The 27,227-nt window shown below is 41.6% G+C and overlaps 3 protein-coding genes across 5 annotated transcripts in view; 2 read left to right on the top strand and 1 right to left on the bottom strand.

Moving 5' to 3' along the window:
• The window catches only part of LOC115125132 (amyloid-beta A4 protein-like), a 35,138-nt gene extending 31,037 nt beyond the window's left edge, over positions 1-4,101 (bottom strand). For both annotated transcript variants that reach the window (XM_029654731.2, XM_029654665.2), the window contains exon 1: positions 3,883-4,101. In XM_029654731.2, the coding sequence (XP_029510591.1) occupies positions 3,883-3,942 (60 nt within the window). In that variant the 5' untranslated portion in view covers positions 3,943-4,101. The remainder of the gene's footprint in view (positions 1-3,882) is intronic.
• Positions 4,102-9,609: 5,508 nt separating this feature from the next.
• LOC135571395 (CD276 antigen-like) overlaps positions 9,610-27,227 on the top strand; it is a 31,171-nt gene continuing 13,553 nt past the window's right edge. The window contains exon 1 of one of the 2 annotated variants that reach the window (XM_065017486.1): positions 9,610-9,858. In XM_065017486.1, the coding sequence (XP_064873558.1) occupies positions 9,783-9,858 (76 nt within the window). In that variant the 5' untranslated portion in view covers positions 9,610-9,782. The remainder of the gene's footprint in view (positions 9,859-27,227) is intronic. The other variant, XM_065017485.1, reaches the window with a different exon arrangement.
• The window catches only part of LOC115125297 (phosphatidylinositol N-acetylglucosaminyltransferase subunit A-like), a 44,795-nt gene continuing 28,306 nt past the window's right edge, over positions 10,739-27,227 (top strand). The window contains exon 1 of the mRNA XM_029654967.2: positions 10,739-10,784. The gene's annotated coding sequence lies outside the window, so the exon portion shown is untranslated. The remainder of the gene's footprint in view (positions 10,785-27,227) is intronic.

The raw sequence follows: 27,227 nt of genomic DNA on the forward strand, positions 1-27,227 counted from the left end.
TGTTAACGTAAGGTCAATAAAGGCATCCACAGGCTTCCCAATCCGAAACAGTTTGTGCCAGTGTTGTCAATACAGCAACTTTGAAGCTAGATTAAGCAAGATTTCAGACACCTCCAGCGATTTTTAGGATTGTGACAAATTAAGCTACTTTTTAAGGCTGCCGCTAACTTTTGAATGATTTAGCGACTTTCCTGTTTGTGTCCGCTCGGCTGAGCCTTGTTGCGCTGCTCTGCAGTCTGTACCCTCTCTGCGGCTCTGTCTGCTGCTGCATGTGTCACTTGTGGCCCTTCCCCTGCCTTTCTATGGCCCTCTCCACGCTGCTACAGCGACTTGAGGGAATTTATTAAAATCGGTTCCTTGTTGTTAAATGACACCAAAGCTCTCCAAGGCATAACTAATATTTACATTCTTATTTATTTTATTGGTTCCTTTTTACTCTCTTTCAAACATTCTATTTAGTATTGCTTTGGAAAATGTGTCATTCATTGCATGAGACACTGAGGGACAACATGAGCATTAAAAAATATACAGAACCAGTCAAACGTTTGGACAGACCTACTCATTCCAAGGTTTTTACTCAAACGCATTAAGGAAATAAATTCCACAAATGAACTTAACAAGGCACACCTGTTAATTGAAATGCATTCCAGGTGACTACCTCATGAAGCTGTTTGAGATAATGCCAAGAGCGTGCAAAGCTGTCATCAAGACAAAGGGTGGCTACTTTCCAGAATCTCAAATATATAAAATATATTTTGATTTGTTTAACACTTTTTTGGATACTACATGATTCCATATGTGCTACTTCATAGTTTATTTTTACTATAGAAAATAGGAAAAATAAAGAAACCCTTGAATGAGTAGGTGTGTCTAAACTTTTGATTGGTACTGTATATATACACACGTAAGGAAGCCTTAAGATAAATCATCCACTTGTTTTTGAGTAAAGTAGTAATATGTTACGTTAGTATGTTGGGGGAAAATGCCCCCTCCTTCCAATTGGGCGAGAGGCCCCTGAGGGTTGATTATTTGTTTTTATCTGTAATTTGCTAGCCCAGTTAGGTAACTAGCGACTTCAATAGCAGAAAGTCTGAGTTGAACTAAATGCTGGCCAGTTAGTTAGCATAAGATCATGTCTGCTAGCATAGCTAGCTAACCTTCAGTTTGCAGGGTTAGGGTCAGAATAGGGGGTTAGATTAGGGGTCAGTTCTCCACCGTTCCTAAGATATACATACATACATACATACACACACTACCGTTCAAAAGTTTGGGGTCATTTAGAAACGTCCTTGTTTTCGAAAGAAAAGCACTTTTTGTTTGTCCATAAAAATAATATCAAATTGATCAGAAATACAGTGTAGACATTGTTAATGTTGTAAATTACTATTCAAGCTGGAAACGGCAGATGTTTTATGGAATATCTACATAGGCGTACAGAGGCCCATTATCAGCAACCATCACTCCTGTGTTCCAATGGCACGTTGTGTTAGCTAATCCAAGTTTATAATTTTAAAAAGGCTATTTGATCATTAGAAAACCCTTTTGCAATTATGTTAGCACATCTAAAAACTGTTGTTCTCATTAATAAAGAAGCAATAAAACTGGCCTTCTTTAGACTAGTTGAGTATCTGAAGCATCGGCATTTATGGGTTCGATTACAGGCTCAAAATGGTGAGAAACAAAGACCTTTCTTCTGAAACTCGTCAGTCTATTCTTGTTCTGAGAAATGAAGGCTATTCCATGCGAGAAATTGCCAAGAAACTGAAGATCTCGTACAACGCTGTGTACTACTCCCTTCACAGAACAGCTCTAACCAGAATCGAAAGAGGAGTGGGAGGCCCCGGTGCACAAGTGAGCAAGAGGACAAATACATTAGAGTGTCTAGTTTGAGAAAGAGAGTCCTCAAGGCCTCACAAGTCCTCAACTGGCAGCTTCATTAAATAGTATCCGCAAAAACACCCGTCTCAACGTCAACAGTGAAGAGGCGACTCCAGGATGCTGGCCTTCTAGGCAGAGTTCATCTGTCCAGTGTCTGTGTTCTTTTGCCCATCTTAATCTTTTCTTTTTATTGGCCAGTCTGATATGGCTTTTTCTTTGCAGCTCTGCCTAGAAGGCCAGCATGGTAATGCAAAACACATTCAATAAAGAAAGGGGGTTGGCAGGCATAGGCTAGTTTTACGGTTTTATTAAGCAACACCCAGAATTCTCCATCCATATCCCACAAGCAACCAGTCTGGCTCAAGCTGTTGGCTTCACCCCAATTATGACCTCTAACCTTGCCACAACATCAAATGCCGCCACATCCTCCACCCTCAGCACCCACATGTCTCCAGTGACCTTGCTCCGAATGTTGGTAAGAAAAAACATCAGCACTAATTTAAGGAAATTTATAGTAGCATATAGAGTGATTAGAAATCATTGTTTTTTTAACCAATACTCATGAGTTCTTGTTGTTAATTTGTTTGTTTGTTTTTTATTAAAAGTACCAGTTGTACAACAAACAGCAGCAGAGGTCATATTGGAATATCCATGCCAAGGATACAGGAGGCAAGGTCTGGGAAAAGAAAGGCTGAGTCGGCTACAGTCCTGACAGCCTCACTTCACAAGTTTCCAGGAGGACAAGGCAATGAAAACTAAGAGAGAAGGAAGAAAGCAAAGGGAGAAAGAAACCAGTGACACTGAAGAAATCTGTGGCGCCACTGAAAAAGGTTGTTCCAGGTTCCAAAACCACAACAAACACTCTAAAAGAAGGGGATGCCGAAGGCTTGTTTTGTAACGAGCTCTTCTCTGTTACCGGTGGGGTCTGGATACGGCGTGAACAGTATCAGAGGTGGGCTCATGAGCTATGCTCAAATTTAAATGGGGTGGGATTAATTTGAAACCTCTGTGTCAATAAACATTTTTGAGAAAATGCCATTGTGTTAAATGATTGTCATTTCTTAAAGTCCAATTAATTTTTGATTTTTTTAATCATTACAAACTATTGAAAACCGTTTGCTCTTGAACTTTATTTTAAAGGTTGCTGGGATTTAAAATATTGCTTTATTCAAATGGTAATGAGTTTAGTTTAACTGTACATAATGGAGTGTAAGGAAAAGGTCAAAGAAGACAGATAATGATGTGCAGATGAGGTAAAAAAAAAGAAGGGACACTTCTGTGAAACCTATGTTTTTTTTGTGTGTTCAATTAGACAATGATCTGAAGGGGGGGTAACCCTAATTATCTGGTTTGTTTATCAGGTCTAAACGAAAATCCGCTCAATATTCTACAGAATGCTCACACACCCTTGTAAAATACCAGATCAGCATGCACGTAGGTTACACCAGTGAAACAAAAGCAATCGCACAATAAAGGCCCTATCATCTTCGTTTAGATATTTGGAAGGCTAAAATAGTGGTCTGTAAGAAGAAAAACTGAACAAACATGCTTGTGTAATTCTGAGCCCCTTTAATCTACAGTGCCAAACTGTCAATCCAGTGTCGTTGACAACTATAAGGGTAGGCCTAAAAAGTAATAGGCTTAGTCAGGTATTTTGCTTTACGCATTATGATATTCTACTCCACAATTAGGCTGATAGAGATAAAAAAGAAGAAGCTTCTTCTCGCCACTACGAAATTGGAAAAGGAATGTAGCCTAATCGCAATAACATCTACGGCGTTGACACGTATGGTGTCTTAAAAACATTGTAGGCTATCAACGTAATTTCTATCATTTTTGTATGTATCCAAACAAATGCAATCTTGATTCACCCTTGGTCTGAATTCCGTTATTTTCACTCCTGATTTTAGCCTCACCCGTATCCTCCGCTGCTACAGTGAGGGGAATACCTTATGAAAGCTCGTGCATCATCCAGAAGGCACCAGTTTTCTCCCTTTTACTTACCTCCGATGTCAGCGTCAAGGTTGCCACCCATAACAACAGAAATGCTGTTCGCTCGACCATGCCGTTGACCCTAAATCAGTTCCGTCCAATATCTTGAAAATATCCAGATCAATCCGTTAGTATGAGCCTCTATCCCGTTCCCGTGCACTCCCGCTTGACGACGGTGCCTGTTACGAGCATAGGATGATGGAGAGCGACGAGTCTGGCCAGCTGCTCCAAAGCCTGTCACCTGACCGGGCCCCGAGAAAGCAATATGGGAAGAAACTAGTGTGGGGGAAGAGGTGGGTGGGTGGCAGTTCCTATTGGGAAGTACTGTAGGGTAATAGGTGAGGATTTTTTATTTTTTTATTTCACCTTTATTTAACCAGGTAGGCAAGTTCTCATTTACAATTGCGACCTGGCCAAGATAAAGCAAAGCAGTTCGACACATACAACGACACAGAGTTACACATGGAGTAAAATAAACATACAGTCAATAATACAGTATAAACAAGTCTATATACGATGTGAGCAAATGAGGTGAGATAAGGGAGGTAAAGGCAAAAAAAGGCCATGGTGGCAAAGTAAATACAATATAGCAAGTAAAACACTGGAATGGTAGATTTGCAGTGGAAGAATGTGCAAAGTAGAAATAAAAAATAATGGGGTGCAAAGGAGCAAAATAAATTAAATAAATACAGTAGGGAAAGAGGTAGTTGTTTGGGCTAAATTATAGGTGGGATATGTACAGGTGCAGTAATCGGTGAGCTTTGATTGAGATGTGTAATTAAGCAGTAAGGCCCGAGGGGGTGTGGTATATGGCATCTCCTATTGGGAAGTACTGTAGGGTAATAGGTGAGGGTTGAGATGTATAATTAAGCAATAAGGCTCAAGGGGGTGTGGTATATGGCCAATATGCAGGCTAGTCAAATTCTTCCACAAGATCTCAACATACCATTTCTGTATAGACCTCGCTTTTGTGCACGGGGGATTTGTCATGCTGAAACAGGAAACTGTTGCCACGATGTTGGAAGCACAGAATCGCCTAGAATGTTGTTGTATGCTGTAGCATTAAGATTTCCCTTCACTGGAACTAAGACGCCTAGCCCGAACCATGAAATACAGCCCCAGACTGTTATTCTTCCTCCATCAAACTTTACAGTTGGTACTATTCATTGAGGCAGGTAGCGTTTCTCCTGGCATCCGCCAAACCCAGGTTCGTCTGTCAGACTGCCAGATGGTAACGTGTGATTCATCACTCCAGAGAATGCGTTTCCCCTGCTCCAGAGCTTTACACCACTGCAGCCAACACTTGGCATTGCGCATGGTGATCTTAGGCTTGTGTGCTCCAGACGAACAGTTATTGTGCTGACCGTGCTTCAAAGGCTATTTGGAACTTATTAGCACTCAGAGGTCCCTTTCTGTGAGCTTGTGTGGCCTACCACTTCGCGGCTGAGCAGTTGTTGCTCCGAGAGGTTTCCACTTCACAATAACAGCATTTACAGTTGACCGGGGCAGCTCTAGCAGGGCAGGATACAGTATACAGTATATACATATGAGATGAGTAATGCGAGATATGTAACATTCTTAAAGTGGCGTTATTAAAGTGACTAGTGTTCCATTTATTATAGTGGCCAATGATATCAAGTCTGTAAGTAGGCAGCAGCCTCTCTGTGCTAGTAATGGCTGTTTAACAATCTGATGGCCTTGAGATAGAAGCTGTTTTTCAATCGCTCGGTCTCAGCTTTGATGGACCTGTACTGACCTCGCCTTCTGGATGGAAGCGGAGTGAACAGGCAGTGGCTCGGTGATTATTGTCCTTGATGATCTTTTTTGCCTTCCTGTGACATCGGGTGTTGTAGGTGTCCTGGAGGGTAGATAGTTTGCCCCCGGTGATGTGTCGTGCAGACCGCACAACGCGGTGCTCACTTTGCTGTTTCCTGAAGTCCACGATCATCTCTTTTGTTTTGTAGACAAAAGTCATGTCTGCTCCTGCTCTTCCCCCCTGGCGCTCGACGGCGCCAGGCATCACGCACTCCTGCCATCATCAATTACGCACACCTGCCTTCCCTCGTCATGCACATCAGCGATATTGGATTCACATGGACTCCCTCATCTCCTGTTTACTACCTCCCATATATTTGTCAGTTCCCCTGCTCTGTTCCCTGCTGATGCATTCATTGTTTTGATCTTTGTTACCCTTGTGCTGACGGTGTTCCTGTCTCGTTCCATGTCCGTTATTTATTAAATGTTTGACTCCCCGTACCTGCTTTGTCTCTCCAGCGTCAATTATTGTGACAGAATGCATCAGCCAACATGTGAAGCATCGGGGAGTACTGGCGTTACGGTTGGTGGTGACGTCGGCTCTGGGTCGCCATCGATGGAACTGGGGGTGCCTAGCCAGCTCATCGGGCTTCCACGCCCTAGCTAGCTCGAGAGGTTTCCTTGCCCCGGTTGGCTCGGAAGGCGCCCATACCACGTCGGGCCTCAGCCGGATCGTCAGGTCTTGTTTACCCAGCTGGCCCAGGAGTTTTTTTGTTTGTTTGTTTTGTTGGTGACATCGGGTTGGAGTCCGCCGCCGATGGGAACCAGGAGTGCCTAAGCCAGCCCGTCGGGCTTCCACACCCTGGCTGGCTCGAGAGGTTTCCGTGCCTCGGTTGGCTCGGCAGGTTTCCATCCCACGTCACGCTCAAAATTGTTGCAACCCCTATTACTAGCCTGTTCCACCTCTCTTTCGTATCGTCTGAGATACCCAAATATTGGAAAGCTTCCGCGGTTATCCCCCTCTTCAAAGGGGAGTCACTCTCGACCAAAACTGCTATAGACCTATATCCATCCTGTCCTGCCTTTCTAACATTTTCAAAAGCCAAGTTAACAAACAAATCACCGACCATTTCGAATCCCACCGTACCTTCTCCACTATGCAATCTGGTTTCCGAGCTGGTCATGGGTGCACCTCAGCCACTCTCAAGGTCCTAAATGATATCATAACGATAAAAGACAATACTGTGCAGCCGTCTTCATCGACCTGGCCAAGACTTTCGACTCTGTCAATCACCACATTCCTATCGGCAGACTCAATAGCCTTGGTTTCTCAAATGACTGCCTCGCCTGGTTCATCAACTACTTCTCAGATAGAGTTCAGTGTGTCAAATCAGAAGGCCTGTTGTCCGGACCTCTGGCAGTCTCTATGGGGGTGCCACAGGGTTCAATTCTCGGGTCGACTCTTTTCTCTGTATATATCAATGTTGTCGCTCTTGATTTGATTTGTATCTCTTTTAGTCCCCATTTGGACTAATCTTCCAAGAGTCCTTAAACATTAAAACACAATTTATAATACAAACACACTTTCACATATAACACACTATTACAAACATACATAATACTAGCATAATGACCCAATAAATACAGCAGCTCTTACTGCTGGTGATTCTCTCATTCACCTCTATGCAGACGACACCATTCTGTAAACATCTGACCCTTCTTTGGACACTGTGTTAACAAACCTCCAAACGAGCTTCAATGGCATACAACACTCCTTCCGTGGCCTCCAACTGCTTTTAAATGCTAGTAAAACTAAATGCATGCTCTTCAACCCACCCGTCCGACTAGCATCACTACTCTGGACGGTTCTGACAACTACAAATACCTAGGTTTCTGGCTAGACTGTAAACTCTCCTTCCAGACTCACATTAAGCATCTCCAATCCAAAATTAAATATAGAATCAGCTTCCTATTTTGCATCAAAGCCTCCTTCACTCATGCTGCTGAACATACCCTCGTAAAACTGACTATCCTACCGTTCCTTGACTTCAGCGATGTAATTTACAAAATAGCCTCCAACACTCTACTCAGAAAATTGGATGTAGTCTAACACAGTGCCATCCGCTTTGTCACCAAAGCCCCATATACTACCCACCACTGCGACCTGTATGCTCTCCTTGGCTGGCCCTCGCTACATATTCATCACCAAACCCACTGGCTCCAGGTCATTTATAAGTCTTTGCTATGTAAAGCCCCACCTTATCGCAGCTCACTGGTCACCGTAGCAACACCCATCCGTAGCTCACGCTCCAGCAGGTTTATTTCACTGGTCATCCCCAACGCCAACACCTTATTTGGCCGCCTTTCCTTCCAGTTCTCTGGTGCCAATGACTGGAACGAATTGCAAAAATCACTGAAGCTGGAGACTTATATCTCCCTCTCTCTAACTTTAAGCATCAGCTGTCAGAGCAGCTTACCAATCACTGTACCTGTACACAGCCCATCTGTAAATAGTAGACCCAACTACCTCATCCCCATATTGTTATTCATTTTTTTGCCCTTTTGCACCCCAGTATCTATACTGGCACATCATCATCTGCACATCTATCACTCCAATGTTAATGCTAAATTGTAATTATTTTGTCTCTATTTATTGCCTTACCTCCCTGATCTTACTACATTTGCAAACACTGTACATAGATTTTTTTCTATTGTGTTATTGACTGTATGTTTGTGGCTACCCGGACTATTTGCATTGTGTGTGTCCCCCAACCCCTATTTTACGCTGCTGCTACTCTCTGTTTATCACATATGCATAGTCACTTTAACTATACATTCATGTACATACTACCTCAATTGGTCTGACCAACCAGTTCTCCCGCACATTGGCTAACCGGGCTATCTGCATTGTGTCCCGCCATCCACCACCCGCCAACCCCTCTTTTACGCTTCTGCTACTCTCTGTTCATCATATATGCATAGCCACTTTAACCATATCTAGATGTACATACTACCTCAATCAGCCCGACTAACCGGTGTCTGTATGTAGCCTCACTACTTTTATAGCCTCGCTACTGTATATAGCCTCGCTACTGTTATTTTTCACTGTCTTTTTACTGTTTTTATTTCTTGACTTTACTTACCTATTGTTCACCTAATACCTTTTTTGCACTATTGGTTAGTGCCTGTAAGTAAGCATTTCAACTGTATGGTCTACATCTGTTTTATTCGGCGCATGTGACAAACTTTGATTTGATTTGTTTATCCCATATGTAACTCTGAGGTTGTTTTTGTCGCACTGCTTTGCTTTGTCTTGGCCAGGTCGCAGTTGTAAATGAGAACTTGTTCTCAACTGGTCTACCTGGTTAAATAAACTTCTCTCTGTAGGCTGTCTCATCATTTTTGGTAATCAAGCCTACCACTGTTGTGTCGTCTGCAAACTTGATGATTGAGTTGGAGGCGTGCATGGCCACGCAGTCGTGGGTGAACAGGGAGTACAGGAGGGGGCTGAGAACGCACCACAATCATATCAATTTCATTAGGTCTAATTACATTTTATTTGTCAATTCTTTTAACTTTAAATACAAATATTGCATTTTTACACTGTCCAGAGCAATTGGTTCATAATCCCTAGATTTGGCTGAGGCACTGATGACCTCTCTGGGTAAAATGCAGATCTACTCCTCTCTGGTGGCAGGTGCTGTAATGCCACAGTTAATTTATGCCTGTGCAAGTAATTACTGTACTAATTTATTAGGCTCATTATGAGAAGAAGACAATGGTATTGGTGTGGTCATTGAAGCTGATGTAGGTTATTACACAGTTTTACCAGTCGATAGGGCCCATGCCTAGGGTTCATAACGTTACATTTCCCGAGCATATTCATTCAAACAAGCATTTTGCAACATCCGCATGCATTTGACCAATACAATTTGATTTGATTTGAAATCCCAATAATCCCATTGCCTTGAACTCAGGCTCGCACAAGCGTTAACTGTCCTGTGAACACACATTTGGCTTTCCCACCAGTGACGGTGCAAGTCAATATTATGTAGGCTACTTTAATGCTGTTGTCGCAATCTTTCTTTGCGGAAGCTTGACGTCAATCTATATATAAATATATAAAAAATAACCGACAACCGACACTCGTGACTTTTATGCATTCCACGTGTGTCGTTCAACTGGGATACACACACAACTTTGATCTCGTCTGGAGAAAATGGAAACATACAGGTAAATTTAATAATGATCATTTTATAAAACATACTTTGTGATCCTTAGTCAGAAAATGAAAGTGAATGTAATTTCGTCTGTGTGGGAAGAAATTAAATTACGCTATGATTGTGTCTCAACCGATAGCGGGCACAACACAACTTCAGATGAAGTAAAAACTACAACATCGACATTTTAAGAAAAACACAGAGTTTAACGTTAATTATCGAAACACGCGTATACGTTAAATAAAAAATAACATATTTTTCAAGAAATTACAAACATGGTTGTCAATCAATTTGATTAGCTTTTGAATTATATCAAACGCCAACTATGTATATTTTCCATTGATGAAGACATGGACGTCTCATGGTATGCTGGGTACCCTTTGACCACCATTCTCCAAAAAGGCACTTTCTGACCACTTCTTCCATGGGAAAACGTGTCTGGAAAGTTTTGTTTAAATCAAAAAGGGATGCTGTTAAAAAGTGATTGAATTCAAATAGATTTACCCATAAATAAAACAATTTGAAGTCCATGAAATAAATGTTAATACTTATTGAATATATTATTGAAATATATTGCAAATGTCAAATGGATTAGAAGTTGCAATAGGTAGCAAGCACCATTATTAACTACAGTGTATGGATTGTAGACTGGTGGGCGGTGAACTGACACATCAGTCAATAATGTGATTAGACAGACCACTGAACAAATGGGGTTGCGTTGCTTGGATTGGACAATGTCTTCTTTATACATTTATGTTCCAATCAATATTGTGAAAATTAAGCAATCCATTATCAGTCAATATTATCAACCCACCACCTGTCCTGTAATGCAATCTGGGATTTAATTAGCCCTGACATATTTATAAATTTTCTCCTGCAGAACACACTTTGTCATGTGGACTGTCCTGGGATTAGCAGCAGTCTTCATCTCTGCCTCGGGTAAATATTTCTCATAGCCTCAGTAGACTGCATAGACGTAGTCAAAGTTTAGGAGGGGTGGTGGACAGCAATAAATCACAATTGCTTGTAGAGTTATGGACAAACTGTTTCATGTTGTAACATCTTCGTTCTCTGGAATTTCAAGTGTGACATGGCTCTGAGCTGAAGGTCGTTATTTCTGTTTTCACATCCTCATTTTTGTGTCCTTTTTCTGAGAGTCCTTTAGACCTTTTTCCCCCACACACACGCATGTACACACACACACACGCGTGCGCATGTACACACACATACACACATGCGCATGTACACACACACACTTTATATCTCAATGAAGACTGTTTATCTACTCCTCGTATGTGTGCGTGTGTCTGGAGAGAGATAGGAAACACATTATTAGGAGGTGAGAATTCGGCAGATGAATAGGATGTGTGACCGTGATGAGTGCAATGTCCAGCATTTTATGAGAGCGAGAGAGTTGGTGTCAGCATAATTTGGCATGGGGATGAAGTAACTTGCCATATCAACATGGAATATTCTGATTTGAATGTGTCACTAGATATCCTCCTCATCTGAGCCAACAAATATGTATTATTCCATGAATTATATTCAGGTCAAAATGTCTCATTATAGCTGCATTGTCAGTTTTAGGGCAGTAAGAGACTTGAGTTGAGTCCAAGATCAACTCTAAAATGTGCTAAACTGTCCCTGTTGAAGAGCTATGGGGGAATCAGCAAGCCAGTAGCATTTGGGCAAACCCATGGAAAACATAACTATTCCTTAGATATCTGTAGACGATTTATGATCCGGAGATGATAGGTTGACTTCTAACTGTCTGGCTGTCTCTTATCTATAGTTGCATAACTATCAGTGATATAGGATATACTGTGTTTAGTGTTCTTGGACAGCTATGATGTTCATGAAGTCAAATTTGAATTCCTATCCAGGCTGGTCTGTTTTGTCGATTGATAGAGGTATTGTAATATGGTCTTTTGTTGCTTTGGCATAATTTTTATGTAATGAAATCAAATACACTAATACTAGACCTTCTAAAGTTCTTTGATTAAGTAATTCTACCTTTTCAGAACATATTGGTTGTTCATTGTTAGAAGCCGTTCCTTTGTGACCTACATAAAGACAATAAGCGTTAATAACTGGCTACATTTTAAATCCACAACAGATCTGTCAACAATTGAATTTACTTCCGCTTCAAATAGCTCACCTGGGAGTGTTGCTCCACTTTCAAATGACTCTGTTTACTTAATACAATCTCTTATGGGCTATTGAATTTGAAGAACTGTTTGTTACTTTGTATGTGTTGAAAGTAATAATCTATCATCATTTCTAATCTCTCAACATGAGATGTCAAAGATTAACCCAACACCACATGTACCACCAACTATTGTATGTCCCAAATGAATGCAAAAAATGTGCACATGCTGCCATGATGACCTCTAATCATTTTTTAGTCTAAGGAGAAGGCTAAATGCTAGCCAGACACTGCTAGATATAACAAATGGGCACTTACTATCTGTCTGTGGCATTGAACAACAGCCAAGGCTGAGTGTGTTATTCCACTGACACAACATTCCTCACATTGTTTACTAGAGGTCGACCGATTAATCAGAATGGCCGATTAATTAGGGCCGATTTCAAGTTTTCATAACAATCGGTAATTGCCATTTTTGGGCACCGATCATGGCCGATTACATTGCACCTCACGAGGAGACTGCATGGCAGGCTGACTACCTGTTATGCGAGTGCAGCCAGGAGCCAAGATAAGGTGCTAGCTAGCATTAAACGTATCTTATAAAAAAACAATCTTAACATAATCACTAGATAACTACACATGGTTGATGATATTACTAGTTTATCTAGCTTGTCCTGCGTTGCGTATAATCGATGCGGTGCCTGTTAATTTATCATTGAATCATAGCCTACTTCGCCAAACGGGTGATTTAACAAGCTCATTCGCGAAAAAAGCACTGTCGTTGCACCAATGTGTACCTAACCATGAACATCAACGCCTTTATTAAAATCAATACAAGTATATATTTTTAAACCTGCATATTTAGTTAATATTGCCTGCCAACATGAATTTCTTTTAACTAGGGGAATTGTGTCACTTCTCTTGCGTTCTGTGCAACAGAGTCAGGGTATATGCAGCAGTTTGGGCCGCCTGGCTCAAACTGTGAAGACTATTTCTTCCTAACAAAGACAGCCAACTTCGCCAAACGGGGGATGATTTAACAAAAGCGCATTTGCGAAAAAAGCATAATCGTTGCACGAATGTACCTAACCATAAACATCAATACACATAAGTATATATTTTTAAACCTGCATATTTAGTTAAAAGAAAATCATGTTAGCAGGCAATATTAAAATAGGGAAATTCTGTCACTTCTCTTGCGTTCATTGCACGCAGAGTCAGGGTATATGCAACAGTTTGGGCTGCCTGGTTCGTTGCGAACTAATTTGCCAGAATGTTACGTAATTATGACATAACATTGAAGGTTGTGCAATGTAACAGCAATATTTAGATTTATGGATGCCACCCGTTAGATAAAAACGGAACGGTTCCGTATTTCACTGAAAGAATAAACGCTTTGTTTTCTAAATGATAGTTTCCGGATTCGACCATATTAATGACCTAAGGCTCGTATTTCTGTGTGTTATGTTATTATTAAGTCTAAGATTTGATATTTCATAGAGCAGTCTGACTGAGCGGTGGTAGGAAGCAGCAGGCTCGTAAGCATTCATTCAAACAGAACTTTTGTGCGTTTGCCAGCAGCTCTTCGCTGTGCTTCAAGCATTGAGCCGTTTATGACTTCAAGCCTATCAACTCCCGAGATTAGGCTGGTGTAACCGATGTGAAATGGCTAGCTAGTTAGCGGGGTGCGCGCTAATAGCATTTCAAACATCACTCGCTCTGAGACTTGGGAGTAGTTGTTCCCCTTGCTCCGCGGCTTTTGTGGAGCGATGGGTAACGATGCTTCAAGGGTGGCTGTTGTCGATGTGTTCCTGGTTCGAGCCCAGGTAGGGGCGAGGAGAGGGATGGAAGCTATACTGTTACACTGGCAATACTAAAGTGCCTATAAGAACATCCAATAGTCAAAGGTATATGAAATACAAATGGTATAGAGAGAAATAGTCCTATAATTCTTATAATAACCTCAACCTAAATCTTCTTATCTGGGAATATTGAAGACTCATGTTTAAAGGAACCACCAGCTTTTGTATGTTCTCATGTTCTGAGCAAGGGACTTGCTGTTTTACATGGCACATATTGCACTTTTACTTTCTTCTCCAACACTTTGTTTTTGCATTATTTAAACCAAATTTAACATGTTTCATTATTTATTTGAGGCTAAACTGATGTATTATATTAAGTTAAAATAAGTGTTCATTCAGTATTGTTGTAATTGTCATTATTACAAATAAATACATTTTGATCTTAAATAAGCTTACGTGTCGACCTCACAGCCTTCGTCAGAGCTTTTTCCAATAGTCTTGAAGAAGTTCCCACATATGCTGAGCACTTGTTGGCTGCTTTTCCTTCACTCTGTGGTCTAACTCATCCCAAACCATCTCAATTGGGTTGAGGTTGAGTGATTGTGGAGGCCAGGTCATCTGATGCAGCACTCCATCACTCTCCCCCTTGGTCAAATAGCCCTTACAGAGCCTGAAGGTGAGTTGGCTCATTGTCCTGTTGAATAACAAATGATGGTCCCACTAAACGCAAACCAGATGGATGGCGTTTCGCTGCAGAATACTGTGGTAGCCATGCTGGTTAGCTGTGCCTTGAATTCTAAATAATTCAATTTAAATCACTGACCGTGTCACCAGCAAAGCACCATCACACCTCCTCCTCCATGCTTCACTGTGGGAACCACATGTGGAGATCATCCGTTCACCTACTCTGCGTCTCACAAAGACACAGCGGTTTGAATCAAAAATCTCATGCTTGGACTCATCAGACCAAAGGACAGACTTCCACTGGTCTAATGTATATTGCTTGTGCTTTTCTTGGCCCAAGCAAGTCTCTTCTTATTATTGGTTTTCTTTAGTAGTCTTTTTATTTAGCAGCAAATCGACCATGAAGGCCTGATTCACACAGTCTCCTCTGAACAGTTGATGTTGAGATGTCTGTTACTTGAACTCTGAAGCATTTATTTGGGCTGCAATCTGAGGTGCAGTTTACTCTAATGAACTTATCCTCTGCAGCAGAGGTAACTCTGGGTCTTCCTTTCTTGTGGTGGTCCTCATGCGAAACAGTTTCATCATAGCGCTTGATGTTTTTTTGCGACTACACTTGAAGAAACTCTCAAAGTTCTTGAAATTTTCCAGATTGACTGACCTTCATGTCTTAAAGTAATGATGGACTGTCGTTGACTGAAATCCAAGTAAGAGTAGCATTCCAGAGAGACATCAGAGACTGTAAAGTTATTTGCTTCATGGCTCACTCGAGAGACGCTAATGGAGTCGGTGCAGCCAGCTGGTTTCTTCACGCATCGCGCCGACAGAAACAACCATCTTTCTGTTAAGAAGAGGGGCGGGGGGTTATGCCTTATGATTAACGAGACGTGGTGTGATCATAACAACATACAGGAACTCAAGTCCTTCTGTTCACCTGACTTAGAATTCCTCACAATCAAATGTCGACCGCATTATCTACCAAGGGAATTCTCTTCGATTATAATCACAGCCGTATATATTCCCCCCCAAGGAGACACATCGATGGCCCTGAACAAACTTTATTTGACTCTTTTCAAACTGGAAACCACATATCCTGAGGCTGCATTCATTGTAGCTGGGGATTTTAACAAGGCTAATCAGAAAACAAGACTCCCTAAATTGTATCAGCATATCGATTGCGCAACCAGGGCTGGTAAAACCCTGGATCATTGCTATTCTAACTTCCGCGATGCATATAAGGCCCTCCCCTGCCCTCCTTTCGGAAAAGCTGACCACGACGATTTTTTTGCTCCCTGCCTACAGACAGAAAATAAAACAAGAAGCTCCCGCACTCCGGTCTGTTCAACGCTGGTCCAACCAATCTGATTCCACGCTTCAAGACTGTTTCGATCACATGGATTGGTATATGTTCCGCATTGCTTCCAACAACAACATTGACAAGTACGCTGATTCGGTGAGCGAGTTCATTAGAAAGTGCATTGACGATGTCGTTCCCATAGCAACGATTTAAAACATTCCCAAACCAGAAACCGTAGATTGATGGCAGCATTCGCGTGAAACTAAAACCACTGCTTTTAACCAGGGCAAGGTGACCGGAAACATGACCGAATACAAACAGTGTAGCTATTCCCTCCGCAAGGCAATCAAACAAGCTAAGCGTCAGTATAGAGACAAAGTAGAGTCGCAATTCAACGGGTCAGACACGAGGTATATGGCAGGGTCTACAGTCAATCACGCATTACAAAAAGAAAGCCAGCCCCGTCGCGGACCAGGATGTCCTGCTCCCAGACAAACGAAATAACTTTTTTTGCCCGCTTTGAGGACAATACAGTGCCACTGACACGGCCCGCAACCAAAACCTACAGACTCTCCTTCCCTGCAGCCGACGTGAGTAAAACATTTAAACGTGCTAACCCTCGAAAGGCTGCAGTTCCAGACGGCATTCCCAGCTGCGTCCTCAGAGCATGCGCAGACCAGCTGGCTGGTGTGTTTATGGACATATTCAATCAATCCTTATCCCAGTCTGCTGTTCCCACATGCTTCAAGAGGGCCACCATTGTCCCTGTTCCCAAGAAAGCTAAGGTAACTGAGCTAAACGACTACCGCCCCTTAGCACTCACTTCCGTCATCATGAAGTGCTTTGAGAGACTAGTCAAGGACCATATCACCTCCACCCTACCTGACACCCTAGACCCACTCCAATTTGCTTACCGCCCAAATATGTCCACAGACGACGCAATCGCAACCACACTGCAAACTGCCCTAACCCATCTGGACAAGAGGAATACCTATGTGAGAATGCTGTTCATCAACTACAGCTCAGCATTTAACACCATAGTACCCTTCAAACTCGTCATCAAGCTCGAGAACCTGGGTCTCGACCCCGCCCTGTGCAACTGGGTACTGGACTTCCTGACGGGCCACCACCAGGTGGTGAGGGTAGGTAACAACATCTCCACCCCGCTGATTCTCAACACTGGGGCCCCACAAGGGTGCGTTCTGAGCCCTCTCCTGTACTCTCTGTTCACCCACGACTGCATGGCCATGCACGCCTCCAACTCAATCATCAAGTTTGCGGACGACACTACAGTGGTAGGCTTGATTACCAACAACGACGAGACGGCCTACAGGGAGAAGGTGAGGGCCCTCGGAGTGTGGTGTCAGCAAAATAACCTCACACTCAACGTCAACAAAACAAAGGAGATGATTGTGGACTTCAGGAAACAGCAGAGGGAGCACCCCCCTATCCACATCGATGGGACAGTAGTGGAGAGGGTAGTAAATTTTAAGTTCCTCGGCGTACACATCACGGACAAACTGAATTGGTCCACCTACACAGACAGCGTCGTGAAGAAGGCAAAGCAGCGCCTCTTCAACCTCAGGAGGCTGAAGAAATTCGGCTTGTCACCAAAAGCACTCACAAACTTCCATAGATGCACAATCGAGAGCATCCTGTCAGGCTGTATCACCGCCTGGTACGGCAACTGCTCTGCCCACAACCGTAAGGCTCTCCAGAGGGTAGTGAGGTCTGCACAACGCATCACCGCGGGAAAACTACCTGCCCTCCAGGACACCTACACCACCCGATGTCACAGGAAGGCCATAAAGATCATCATGCAGAACAACCACCCGAGCCACTGCCTGTTCACCCTGCTATCATCCAGAAGGCGAGGTCAGTACAGGCGCATCAAAGCAGGGACCGAGAGACTAAAGAACAGCTTCTATCTCAAGGCCATCAGACTGTTAAACAGCCACCACTAGCATTGAGTGGCTGCTGCCAACACACTGACTCAACTCCAGCCACTTTAATAATGGGAATTGATGGAAATTGATGTAAAATATATCACTAGCCACTTTAAACAATGCTACTTAATATAATGTTTACATACCCTACATTAGTCATCTCATATGTATATGTATATACTGTACTCTATATCATCTACTGCATCTTTATGTAATACATGTATCACTAGCCACTTTAAACTATGCCACTTTGTTTACATACCCTACATTACTCATCTCATATGTATATACTGTACTCGATACCATCTACTGCATCTTGCCTATGCTGTTCTGTACCATCACTCATTCATATATCTTTATGTACATATTCTTTATCCCCTTACACTTGTGTGTATAAGGTAGTAGTTTTGGAATTGTTAGGTAAGATTACTCGTTGGTTATTACTGCATTGTCGGAACTAGAAGCACAAGCATTTCGCTACGCTCGCATTAACATCTGCTAACCATGGCTATGTGACAAATAAATTTGATTTGATTCATCTTTTTGATTATTTGAGCTGTTCTTCCTATAATAGATGGTACAATGATTATCTACGCTATACTTGCTTTTTTTGTCACAAATTGAAATTAGGTGAACTATTAGAATTTTAGAAACCATGAAATGGCAGCGCGGTGTCTGCATAGTGCATCTTTCATTTTCTATTTTTTACTTGCAACTAGTTACAAGTGGGTTATAATACAATTCACAGTAACTTACTGTAGCTAATCCATCACACTCACTGACGAGATGGTCTGGTAGGAAATGGAGTATTACAATTACATGGTGACTAGCTATAAATGAAATATTGTATGCAAATTTGGTATACACGTGAGAAGGGAGAGACTCTTCATCAAAGAACTATAGAATTGATGGAATGGACTTCTTCACTACATCCACCATGTGGGTCAGTCTGTGTGCACAATAACACCCTTGATAGGCACCCTGCTTCAAACATCCAACACATTCCAATCCGATATCTTCATGAGGCGCAGAGCACCCTCCTTCTGTTTCATAGATACACAAAAAAATGAAATAAACCCACCTCTCGTTACTCTTGCCTCATGCAGCACGACACATCTCCTTCACATATAGTTGATCAGGCTGTTGATTGTGGCCTGTGGAATGTTGTTCCACTCCTTTTCAATGGCTGTGCGAAGTTGCTGGATATTTGCGGGAACTGGACCACGCTGTTGTACACGTCTATCCAGAGCATCCCAAACATGCTCAATGGGTGACATGTCTGGTGAGTAGGCAGGCCATGGAAGAACTTGGACATTTTCAGCTTCCATGAATTGTGTACAGATCCTTGCGACATGGGGCTATGCATTATCATGCTGAAAAATGAGGTGATGGCGGCAGATGATTGGCACGACAATGGGCCTTAGGATCTCATCATGGTATCTCTGTGCATTCAAATTGCCATCGATAAAATGCAAATGTTTTCATTGTCCGTAGCTTATGCCTGCCCACACCATAACCCCACCGCCACCATGGGGCACTCTGTTCACAACATTGACATTGGCAAACCGCTCGCCCACACAACGCCATACACTTGGTCTGCGGTTGTGAGGCCGGTTGGACGTACTGCAACATTTTCTAAAATAACTTGAGGTGGCATATGGTAGAGAAATTAACATTCAATTCTCTGGTAACAGCTCAGGTGGATATTCCTGCTGTTAGCATGCCAATTGCATGCTCCCTCAACTTGAGGTATCTGTGGCATTGGGTTGTGTGACAAAACTGCACATTTTAGAGTGGCCTTTTATTGTCCCCAGCACAAGGTGCACCTGTGGAATGATCATGCGGTTTAATCAGCTTTTTGATATAACACACCTGTCAAGTGGATGGATTATCTTGGCAAATGAAAAATACTCACTAACAGGGATGTAATCAAATGTGTATTCAAAATTTGAGAGAAATATACTTCTTGTGCCTATGACAAATGTCTGGGCTCTTTTATTTTAGCTCATGAAACATGGGACCAACACTTTACGTGTTGCGTTTATATTTTTGTTCTGTGTATGTTCCAAGCAATTAGTATGAACCAATGCATTCTTAAACAAGGGGGTTGTATACTCTACGTAAGGGCTCTTCAAACCTGATCCTGGAGACCTACCCTCCTGTAGGTGTTCACTCCAACCCCAATTATAACTGACATGATTTAGTTCATCAACCAGCTAATTATTAGAATCAGGATGGTAGCTCTGCAGAAACAGGGTTTGAGAGCCCTGCTCTACGCCAAGTGTCATTGAGCACTGCTAGTTTTGATGTTACGCTGGTGTTGATAATCTGACCATATTTATCCAATTTTAACAAAGTTCAGAAATGCATTCTTGCCAACAAGTGTGTGGCCATATCTCTTTCATACTCACATATCTGGTGGTGTAGCTGCACTGTAGACTGCACATTTCAGGTTGCTAGCGACCAAGAGGTTACGAGTTAAAATCACATTTGTGGTCACAGTACAATATTTTACAGCAATTGAAATCAGAATAAAGCAGCATATTGTCAATTGTCGAAATTACCCCTTCAAGTTGTTGTATATATTTATTTTGTTTTTACTAGAATGCTAGGCAAAGTGCAAAAATGGTCAAGAATACATCTCCATTAGGTTATGTTCACAGAACTAGTGGCGCAGCAGGAAATGCAACAAACTTGCTGTAAAACTGCAACATTTTTGCTACACCCCATGCAAAGGGGGCCGGTAAAATGTTCTGCACGCAAGAACAATCATGACCCCTACCAAAAGGGTTCTCCCTCTGTGTCACAATGGGATTCGATTAAACTATTAGCGTCCATTGCTATATCAACGTTGTGATGACCTAATGATTAGAATTCCAGCCTAAATTATGTTCTTATCATAACTATGTAAACCTGGCTGATTTCCTAAAAAAAAATGGCTGTTTAAACAAGTTTTGTTTAGCTAATAAAATGAAAACATTACTTCAAACTACTTTTGGGTACCTTGTTAACATTACAACTTGAAATCCATGTCTTAAACGTTGCTAAGTTTCAGAAATGGCAAAGAAAATGTGCCATCTGCTTGACACATTAAAGTTACTTACCTTACAGATCACAAAGTCAGCAATATCCACTCCATTAAAATGCAAATCAGTTTGATTCATACACTGACGTTTGATTCATACACTGACATACACTGACGTTTGATTCATACACTGACATACACTGACGTTTGATTCATACACTGACATACACTGACGTTTGATTCATACACTGACATACACTGACGTTTGATTCATACACTGACGTTTGATTCATACACTGACATACACTGACGTTTGATTCATACACTGACATACACTGACGTTTGATTCATACACTGACATACACTGACGTTTGATTCATACACTGACATACACTGACGTTTGATTCATACACTGACATACACTGACGTTTGATTCAGACACTGACATACACTGACGTTTAATTCATACACTGACATACACTGACGTTTGATTCATACACTGACATACACTGACGTTTGATTCATACACTGACATACACTGACGTTTGATTCATACACTGACATACACTGACGTTTGATTCATACACTGACGTTTGATTCATACACTGACATACACTGACGTTTGATTCATACACTGACATACACTGACGTTTGATTCATACACTGACATACACTGACGTTTGATTCATACACTGACATACACTGACGTTTGATTCATACACTGACATACACTGACGTTTGATTCATACACTGACATACACTGACGTTTGATTCATACACTGACATACACTGACGTTTGATTCATACACTGACATACACTGACGTTTGATTCAGACACTGACATACACTGACGTTTAATTCATACACTGACATACACTGACGTTTGATTCATACACTGACATACACTGACGTTTGATTCATACACTGACATACACTGACGTTTGATTCATACACTGACATACACTGACTTGTCTGGCTGTCATGTTTTTATTTCAACCTGCCCTTCCCTTGTCTACACTGAAATAATATCATTTCAGTCTAGTTTATTAATTCGACCATTAAGAATAAACAAGCACACAACTTAAAAGCCATACATGCACATTAATAAAATCATTGAGGATAACACACAATAAAGTCTGGGACTTATTTCCATTGCGGTCCTCTTGAGACAAGATGGCTAGACAAGATCGAACACCGTATGGCAGTGAAATAATAAAACAAAAACAGAAGAACATCTATCTCATCATTCCAGTTACATCATAGGGGTGATTCATATGGGCACAGAGGACACCAAACATATTTTTACTTTATTTTTTAAAGCTGCCCGGAGAGGACATTGTTTTTATAGACAGAGGCAACTCATTCCATTCTGAGGCTCCAGTATACAAAAAAAGTACCTTTCCCAGCATTACTCCTGAACCTGTATAAGCACACATCAGCAACACCTGATCTGGTGCTGTGATTGTGTGCATCCCTAACACAAGGAAAGTAATCACTTAGATATCTGGGTGCAGGACCATAAATACTCCTGTAAACCAAACCTAGTCTAATCTGGGACACCCTAGCCTCAACAGGCATCCAGTTTAGTTCCTGAAAGCAGCTCCTGCCTATGTGAGTACGTGGACTCACAGTCAATACTACCCTGATCAACTTATTCTGGGCTATCTGGAGCTTCCCCTTCATAAGTTTAGATAAGCCCCCAAACCAGGAAGTACTAGCATAGTCAAAATGGCATTGAATGTTGAATGTTCCACTGGAGGTCATAAGGTGAATGCACCAATTTGTAAGTCGCTCTGGATAAGAGCGTCTGCTAAATGACTTAAATGTAATGTAAATGTAATGAGGGCAGTAGCTAGCACTGTCATGGAGTCCTTATCAAGCAGCTTGGACTTTCTAGACAAAAACGTAGTCCTGGCATTAGTCCTAGCACCTTATTGGCCATGCTCACACCTCCCAAGCTTCCATCAAGGATACATCCCAAGTAGCTAACATAGGTTTTAGTAGTCAGCACCTCACCCCCTAACCCCACTCTGATTTCAGACAACCTACAAAATTTAGGTCTGGATCCCAAAATAATTGCTTCAGTTTTCGCCAAGTGCAGAGATAGCTTATTATCTCTATACCGTTTGCTAATGTTAGTAAGCTCTGTGCTAAGTACGCTCTCCAACAGTTTTACTTTTGTGAGACACCAGAAGTGTAGAGTCATCCGCATAAAGAGGAAGACTGCAGTAGTCCTCTTATGATTCATTTTTGTGGTTGAATATATATGTATCTATTGTAGGTCCTAGGATACAACAATGAATAATGTGGAACAAATAAATACCATCAAAGGAAACCTTACAACTTACAATAATGAACACCCTGTAAAACAGCTGTGAAAACCAACCTGGCAATATTTAAGATTTTAATACATAAACGTTGATATTTTTTGGTACAGTTGTGTATTTTCACAGATTTTTTGTACACTCACATGGCCATTATAGACTAAAATACTGAATTCTGGTGTGTGGAATATAGAGGAGGTGGTTGCTGTGCAGGTGAGAGGTTCTGCCTGTCACTTGTTCTCAACAGGCAGCCAGTCTCATAAGGGGGACTTGAAGAGGGAGACTGCAAAGTCCAGGCACTGCTGCTCCCTTTGTTCTGAGTGTTTGCAGTGCTAGTGTTTTTAGTTCATCTGTGTATCTCACATATTGATAGAGCAAGAAAACTGTTCTCTGGGACCCTAGGTCCTAGAGAACAGGGGCTGAGTTAAAGGGAACAGGGGACAGAGACGTAAACAAGCAAACACACAGGTTACACTTTACTGGAAGAACATTTAATGGGATTAGTCCAGTGTTATAAATGGGAGGTATGTACTTTTCACTATCAAAATAAAGAGCGTCACACAATCCATATATAAACTTCACGTAATTTATTGGGTATTTACCAACGTTTTGGCATCACTGTGCCTTCTTCAGGGTATATACTTTTCAAACACTTTTGGAAGGTATAGCCTACCTCATACTGGTCCCCCGACTCAGAGCACAGAGAATCAGACTGATCCGAACTCGCTGGTTCTGGTAGATGGGATACCTCCTGGGGGGCTCGGACAATCGATGGTTTGAAAGTAATTTGGAGAGGTAAATTGTTATAAGCTCATAACTACCATTTCTTGCTTTTTGAAATGTCAACCAAAGCATAACATACTTTGTCTATTGGGCTTCACCGAAGTGTAGGGCGTCAGTACTTTCAGTGGTCGACCGTCCAACTGGAGAAGATTGTTGGCTTCCACCGAGGTAACCCTAGGAAGACAGATAAAAATATCAGTGTTAAGGAAACTAAAACTAGCTTCAGGTTATTTTGTGTGCAAATGCAAATAGTTATGAGATTTTTTTTATATTCACCTTAGCAGATGGTGACCCCAGCTAGGAGCGAAAGAGCAGCGAGGTTCCCTTGGTCTCGCCTTCCTTTCGTCCTTCTTCCAAACCAAGTAATTAGCCCGGATGTCTCTTCCTTTACCGACCTTAATGGGTATTGCCTCCACCCACTTGGTAAAGTGATCGGTTGCCGTCAGACACCAGCTGTTGCCATTCCTGGATTTGGTGAAGAGTCCGATGAGGTCCACCCCTAACATTTAAAGTGTTGGGGAAGGTTGCTTTTATCTTATCCGTATCTGTGTCATACAGTATGCAGATGTTCATATTTGTAAGGATACTGACACACACATACACACACACACACACACACGTTCTATAATATTGAACTCTGCTTTGGTCAAATAAAGCAACCATTACAAAACAATTTATCAGGGCAAGATTTGAATTGGGACACTTACCGATCATATGACATGGTGAAACAACTTGATGGGCTGCAACTCCAGCGCCACAGTCTTCACCCTCTCAAACGTCTGGCAGACTAGACAGGTACTGACCTTTTTAAGCAAAAAGTGACAAATTGAAACATTGTGTGCTCTCTGATATGACATTCATTGAAATCATAATTTCAGATATAATAGAATGTGATTGATAAACAAAAGGTTATTTCACTTGCCCAGCTGTGCACCTCCTTGACAATTCCCTGTCAGAAGAAGCGTAGGTTGATTTTGGCAATCATGCACTTCACTCCAAAAGTAAGCATTTCACTGTAAGGTGACCTGTTGTATTCGGCGCATGTGACTAATACGATTTGATTTAAAATGGCCAGCATGCATATCGGTCAGCACGGCCTCCTTCTCCTTAGTAAAAATCACCCTCAGTGTGGCTGGCCATTCTTCCCTGTAGGTACATATGATTGCCTAACAAGTTGGAAGAGAAGAGTTGTTGAAATACTAGTTGAGTTGTTGAATTACTAAGTCTAATTACATTTGCACTGCTGTCTTTCTCTCTACATCTCTCTGTCTGTTTTCCACTCTCTTCCAACCTCTCTCTCACTTTCATCCTTTCTCACTTTCTTCCCCTCTCCCTCTTGCTCTGTCTTGTTAGCGATGACACCTAGTTAAGGGCATTTGGAATTACCGTTAATTGCTTACACCTATCCATTTGATTAGGTTTCACTTATCGCTAGATACCTCAACATGACAGACTTGAACTACTATATGTATATCTAGTAAAATGTAGATGACCAACTAGCTAGATGGAAAATGGTTGTTGAAAAGTGGTTGTACATAGTTAAATCGGTCCAGTTAATTAAAAACTTCTTAAGGATCGGTGTCCCTCTAGCGGGACAACTTCCGGTGAAACTAGAGGGTGTGCAATTCAAATAAATAATCATAAAAATGAATGATTTTAAACATTTATGTACATGTGTCTTATATCGACTCAAAGCTTAGTCTTGTTAATCTGTCCGATTTGCAGTAGCTATTACAGCGAAAACATGCCATGCGATTGTTTGAGGACGGCGCCCCACAAACTATTTTTCCACCGGCACAGGTTTCATACATTCATAAATAACGATTAAATATTCACTTACTTTTTGAAAATCTTCCTCTGATTTGTCATTCAAAGGGTCCCAGCTATAACATGTAGTGTCGTTTTGTTAGATAAAATCCTTCTTTATATCCCAAAAAGTCTGTTTAGTTGGTGCCATCGATTTGAGTAATCCACTCGTTCAACATGCCGAGAAAGGAATCCGAAAATCTTCCCCTTTGTTTCAACAAGTTAAAATACATTTCTATTTACTCCTCAGATACCCTAAAATGTAATCGAACTATAATATTTCTTTTGGAAAGAGGTATGTTCAATAGGAAACCGATTTTAGCAGGTGGTAATGTCTTCATGGCGCACTCAAACACTAATTTCCAAGATTGTGTCCCTTTACTAAAACTGATGTTTCTTATTCGTTTTTGAAGTTACAAACCTTTTGGACATAGACTGCTGACACCCTGTGGAAGTCATTTGTTTAGCATCCAGGAGCTAATTTTCAATATGATATTTCTCTTGCGTATCTAAGAGGATGGTCTCTTCTCTCTCTCAAAAAAAATATTCCAGTTGGTTTTTCTTTGGATTTTCTCCTACCATATACATTTACATTTAAGTCATTTAGCAGACGCTCTTATCCAGAGCGACTTACAAATTGGTGCATTCACCTTATGACATCCAGTGGAACAGTAGTGCATCTAAATCTTTTAAGGGGGGGGGGGGGTGAGAGGGATTACTTTATCCTATCCTAGGTATTCCTTATTGTGTTATATAACTCCAAAGTGTTTTATTTCCAATGGTACCAATTGTATGCATATCCTGGCTTCAGGGCCTGAGCTACAGGCAGTTTACTTTGGGCACGTCATTCAGACAGGAAGTGGAGAAAAAAGGAGCCTAGCCCTAAGCTTAACGTTACCCTGAATTGTGAATTTCTCTGAATGTGTCGCCTCTTGTCGATCAGTGGTGCCTTCATAGTACTTCACCTGGTTGGAAAGATAAAATAAAATCTCCTCAAGGGATGCCATTGAAGTGCAAGCTACATACAAACAAAAAGCTACAATAACAGTTACAGTTAACTAAATAAACTGTCTGACTAGGCAGGCTGAGGTAAGTAATACAGTAGCTAGCAACACCAATCTAAAAACGACTTAAATTATTTCTTCATATTTCATATTTCTTTATATAAAGACAAATATATGGTAAAGAAAGAGTGTTGTCTTTCCAGACTTTTCGGTCTTCTGAAGCAGCAGGTTGTCATCATTAAAAACACCGTCCTTGGAAAGCAATTATGAGGTACAGGCTGCGTCCTACTTCCTTCGTGACCGCTACGAGGTAAAATAGAGCCAAGCATCCAGCATAGCAACGGATGCTTTGGTTCATTACGTAATCCAGTCAGAATTTAGCAAGTTCTAGTAACATAAGCTAGAACTCATCAAATGCCATTGTGATGGGGGGGCACACTATTTGGCATGACAGGCCCCCAAAAGGCTAGGGCCATCTCTGACTGCATGTGTTGGTATAGATGTGGGTATGCAGACCTGTTAGCCCCTTATGATGAGTTCAGATTTTTTTGTGGCCCCCACTCCC

This window comes from Oncorhynchus nerka, linkage group LG1 (genome assembly GCF_034236695.1).
Source record: "Oncorhynchus nerka isolate Pitt River linkage group LG1, Oner_Uvic_2.0, whole genome shotgun sequence".
Taxonomy (NCBI): domain Eukaryota; kingdom Metazoa; phylum Chordata; class Actinopteri; order Salmoniformes; family Salmonidae; genus Oncorhynchus; species Oncorhynchus nerka.